The sequence below is a fragment of the Crocodylus porosus genome, unplaced genomic scaffold (genome assembly GCF_001723895.1).
Source record: "Crocodylus porosus isolate Cpor-Errol unplaced genomic scaffold, CroPor_comp1, whole genome shotgun sequence".
In the NCBI taxonomy this organism is placed as follows: Eukaryota; Metazoa; Chordata; order Crocodylia; family Crocodylidae; genus Crocodylus; species Crocodylus porosus.
Window position 1 is genome coordinate 199850823 of NW_017728906.1, and position 4797 is coordinate 199855619.

Below are 4797 nucleotides of genomic sequence, written 5' to 3' on the forward strand. Positions count from 1 at the left end.
GACTAAGGGAGACTGTACTTTTTGCCCGCTGACTTGGGGAAGTGCCCCAAGTGCCTGTACTGGGTCGAGTACCCGTAGGACTCTTAGGCTTGCATTTCCCCGAGGACACAGGGCTAAGACAGTCCCTTCTCGGGGTGGTGGCAGCACGTTACTGCCAGACTAGCGAGTGTGCTCCGGGAGAGGGGTCGGCCGAGCATAAGGCGCCCCAGGGAGGCACTCAGAGCCTGGCAGGGGGTCGGGCGCAGGGAGGTGGGCGGCTCAACGCAGGAGCGCCCCCTACTGGCCTGCCACACCGACAACCTCCGAGGTGACAACGCCAGAGGACGTGAGCGTGAGTCAGGAGCCTGACAGATTGGAAAGCTGGGCTGGAGCCACAGGACGAAGCTCAGCGCAGACAAACGCACGGGGCTGCAGCTCGGGGGGAAGAATCAAGATGGCGAATATAAAACGAGGGATCCCAGGCTAGCCGGCAGCTCTCAGGGAAAGGACATGGGGGTCCAGCACAGCAGAGACTCGGCAGGAGTCTGCAGCGTGATGCAGCCACATGAGAGGCCAGCGCGGCTAAAGCTGCAGCAATAGAGGCGTCAGGTACAGGACATGGGCAGTGACAGTGCCTCTGCCCAGCGCTGGTTAAGCGCCATCTGGACACCCGATACAGTTCATGGCGCCACGTTTTAAAAAGGCCGAGAGGAGCGAGAGGGTCCAAAGGCAGCAAGACTGATCAAGGGCTTGCAAATCAAGGCCTGCACGGAGAGGCTGAAGGAGCCAGGCATCGGTCCAACCTCCGGCTTTGAGCAGGTGGTTGGACTAGACGTGACCTCCCCAGGTCCCTTCCGGCCTGCGTTTTGTACGAGTCTGTGATTGCATGCTCATCTGGGGGAAAGGTGCCGCAAGGGACATGGCAGCCGCCTGCAAAGACCCGAAGGCTGCCCGCGGGAAAGCGCCGGTTCTCTCCCGCTGCGGAGAGGGGATGCAGAGCCACGGCTGACAGCCGCAGCAAACTCAGTTTAGATCGGACAGCGGGAAACTCGTCTTCCCTGGCGGCGCAGGGAGGCCGTGGAAGAGACGCCAGGGAAGGGGTGGGCTCTGCGTTGCTGGAGGGGGGTCAAGGAGAGGCTGGACGGGCACTGGATGGGGCCGCTCCGAGTGCAGCGATGCACGTGTGCTGCTGTGCAGGTTTCCCGGGCTGTGCTGGCTGCCCCCCGCCCCCTTGCTGGTCCAGGTGCCAGGGGGTTTTAAGCCTCCCCCAGAGGTGCTGGCTCAGCCCAGGCTGGGGCTGGGGCCGGGCTGTGCCGACCCCGCAGGGTCCTGGCACGAGGGTCTTGCCCCCACGCTCAGGCTCAGACCAACACTGCACTGGGGCAGGAAGGGATTTCTGCCCTGCTCAGATGGGGGAAGTTTTGCTTTCCTCTGTAGCGGGGGCGCTGGGGTCTCTCTAGCATCTGTGGATGCGTTCAACACACTGGCAGGACACCCTGCTTCTTGGGGGCAGGGGTGGGCGATGCCCAGGCTGTGCCAGGGGGGCCTGCAGTGTGTTACTCTGAGATCAGACACGGGGTTTGTCTGCGCTGGTTTGGATGGGGCTGACCCTGCCTCAGGCAGGGGCTGGACTGGACGCGAGCCCCGGACGTCCCTCGTCTAGGAGCCGCGTTGCAGGAAGCTGCAGGGGCCGAGACCAGGCCTGCGCCTCTCCACGCGCCCGCCGGCCGTGCCCCTGCCCGGCGGCTTCCTGCCGCGCGCTCACCGCGTTCTCCTGGCTCTCCTCGTCCGGGGCGAGCGGGCGGAAGCAGTGCCGGATCACGTCGTTGAGGCTGCGCACGTACTCCACGCGCTCCTGCAGCTCGCCCATCTGGCCCTGGTACTGCTGCAGCTGTGGGGGGGTCTGCTCGTCAGCACCGGGGGCTGGTGCCTCCCCGCCGGCCAGCCGGGGGTCCGAGCTGCCCCCACCCCCGCCCCGTGGGGCCGCACCTTGTGGGAGCACTTGGCAACGGTGAGGATGTCGGAGCCAACGCTGCGGTACAGCTTCAGCACGGTGCTCAGCTCGGTGATGAGGACCTTGCTGCGCAGCGAGGCCTCGTGCAGCGCCAGCGCCTGGAGCTCGGCGGTGATGCACGCCAGCAGGGGTGCTGGGGCAGGGGTGGCGCGGGGTCAGGGCCCTGCTGCCCCACCACCCTCCCCCCGTGCCCCACCGAGGCCCTGCGGGCCCCCCCCGGCCATGCACCGGTCTCCTGTTGCAGGCTGCTGCAGTCCACCAGGAAGAGGCGGTTGCGGGTGACGACGGCGGGCGGCACATCCTGCAGGCGCCGGGCCCAGGCACGGAGCTGGGCTACGTGCTCAGCGTAGGAGCTGGGTGGCTGGCCCCGCATGACCTCCAGCGCCGCGGGGCTCCAGCCCTGCACGAAGGCGTGCACCTCGGCCACCCAGGCGTGCTCCCGGCACAGCTCCCGCGTCTCGTCCAGCGCCGCCTGCAACCGCAGCCACGGCTCAGCGCGTGGGGCAGGGACGATGCTGCCCCAGCTCCCGCGCAGCGCGCTCTGCTGGGGCGGCGGGGCTTGGCCCCCCCTCGGAGGGCCTGCCTCCTTCCTGCCCTGGTCCCGACGGGAGGGCCGGGCCCCTGGGGCAGCTCGGGAGCAGCCTGGCATGGGATGGGTGCCTGGGCTGTCGCCGCCCTGCAAGGGGGCAATGCATCCCCCAGGGACGGGGAGCAGCGAGAGGGGCCGCGGCCCAGGGACCCCAAGTGCGGGGGTGGGGGTGGCGGTGGGACCAGGCCCCGGCGACGCAGCCCTGCGCTCACCGCCAGCTGGGCCCGCTGGGCGGCGCGGGCCGCCTGGATGCAGCCGTCGGTGCGCAGGTCCTGCTCCAGCTGTTCCCACGCCGGCTCTGGGTAGTGGCCGTGCACCCGGCGCCCCGTCACCTCCAGGCCCGCGAGGGGCTGCCTCGGGGCTTGCTCTTGTGTGCCCAGCGCCTCGTCCCACAGACTGGGCAGCAGCTCCACGGGGGTCCCCATGCTGCCCTTCCCTGCTGCCCAGAGCGCTGCGCATGGGGGGCAGTGTGAGCCCCCCGGCCACACGCAGCAGGGACCAGGGCAGCCCCTCTGCTGCGGCTGGGGGCAGGGACGGGGCGGACGCTGCTCGACCCCGGGGCTGCGGCAGGGCGAGGGCACCCACCGGTCAGCGGGTCCAGGCCTGGGGCCGTCCCCGCCTCCGAGGCACTTGACTTGGACACTGAATCCGGCGGCTCCTTTCTGGCCTGGCACACCTGTGGGGAAGCGTGGGCCACAGCGGGTCTCCAGGGCCCGGCTGCAGCCCCCACGGCTCCCGCAGGCCCGGGCCTGACGCGTGACGGAGCAGCCCCCGGCCGGGCCCGGCAGCTGGGGCGGAGGGCACTGACCTCCAGCACCGACTCCAGCACAGCGTCCAGCGCACCCAGCAGGGTGTCCTCCAGCGCCTGGCGCGAGGGGAAGGGCACCAGCTGGCTGTCGGCATCGAAGACCAGCTGCACCCGCAGCACGGCTTCGCGCCCTGCGCCGTCGGCCTGCGAGGGCGGGGGGGGGCGGTCAGCGCAGGGACGGCCCCAGAGGCCCAGCCAGGGGAGCCAGGCTGGTGCCCCCGCCCCGCACCTGCATGACGCGGCCGACGAAAGCGGTGACCTGGTCTTGCACCACGGAGACCAGGCGCTGGGCCACAAGCAGGTTGACGAGCCGGGCCAGGCTGCCCAGTTGCCCCAGCCAGCGCTCAGCCGCCCGGTGCCACCGCTGCATCCCCTCGCTCTGCAGGCGCTGCTGGTGCGCGGACCCCCCGGCCTGGGGGTGCGCGCAGACCTGCGTCCCGCCCTGCCGCCCCCGCGCCATCCTGTACGTGTCATTGCGCACCTGCCGGGGTGGCCCCACGTTTGAGGGGGGGCCACTTGCTCCCCCCACGCTCCCGGCTTGCCTGCCCCGGGACGGAGGGCGCCGGGACAGGGGGTGTCCCCAGTGGGGGGGCTGCAGCCCTTTTGCTGCGCCGCGCCGGGCTGCCCGGGTGAGGGGCCGGCCAGGCTGGGCTCACCAGCTCCAGGATGGTGGTGCAGAGGGCAAGGCAGCGGGCCAGCAGGCCACGCGCACGGCTCTTCTCCTGGACCAGGGCCCGCTGCAGCTCCGAGAAGCTGAAACTGCAGGTATCGTCCTGGGGCAGCCAACGCACGGACCGCAGCTCCTGCAGCAGCCTGCGCGGGCGGGCGAGCAGACAGGGCTTCAGGTGAGCCGACCCACCCCGCCTGCTCCGGGGGGACACCCAGGCCCTGCCAAGCCCCAGCACCCGCATCCCCTCCAGCAAAACCGCGCGCCCCCCGGCAGAGGAGCAGACCCCGGCCCCACGGTGCCTTCGACATGGACCCGGAGCCTCGGCACGCGCACCTGGAGATGTGGAGCAGGGCAGTGCCGAAGTGGGGCACGGCCTGGAGCAGGCGGGCGCGCAGAAACGCCTGGCGCTGCTGCATCCGCAGGCACCGGGTGCTCCGCTGCCAGCTGCCGGCCGGAGAGACGAGAGGATGGGGCAAGGCCCGGCTTCCACCCCGCCCCCCGCCACGCCCCAGCCCAAGGCCGCGCGGAGCAGGCAGCGGCGGAAGACGGGGATGCTGCGCAGCAGCCCCCAGAGCACGGCCTCCCGGTGCCACGCGCCCAGCGCCAGCGCCTCGGCCCCCTGCCCCGGCTGCACGTGCAGCACGCCGAAGGGCGAGAAGACGTAGTGCTGCGGGGCCGCCCTCGCCTTGGGCACCGCGGCCAGGCTGTAGGGCCTGCGGGCGAGAGCGCCGGCTGGG

At 71.1% G+C, this 4797-nt stretch overlaps 1 protein-coding gene across 1 annotated transcript in view; it reads right to left on the reverse strand.

Moving 5' to 3' along the window:
• The window catches only part of DNHD1 (dynein heavy chain domain 1), a gene marked incomplete at its 5' end in the record, with an annotated part of 32106 nt that extends 27322 nt beyond the window's left edge, over positions 1-4784 (reverse strand). Inside the window, 10 exon segments of the mRNA XM_019528553.1 lie at positions 1745-1870; positions 1969-2126; positions 2222-2465; positions 2795-2914; positions 2917-3258; positions 3391-3534; positions 3620-3871; positions 4047-4203; positions 4394-4505; positions 4571-4784. Of these exon segments, the coding sequence (XP_019384098.1) occupies positions 1745-1870; positions 1969-2126; positions 2222-2465; positions 2795-2914; positions 2917-3258; positions 3391-3534; positions 3620-3871; positions 4047-4203; positions 4394-4505; positions 4571-4784 (1869 nt within the window).
• Positions 4785-4797: the final 13 nt, after the last annotated feature.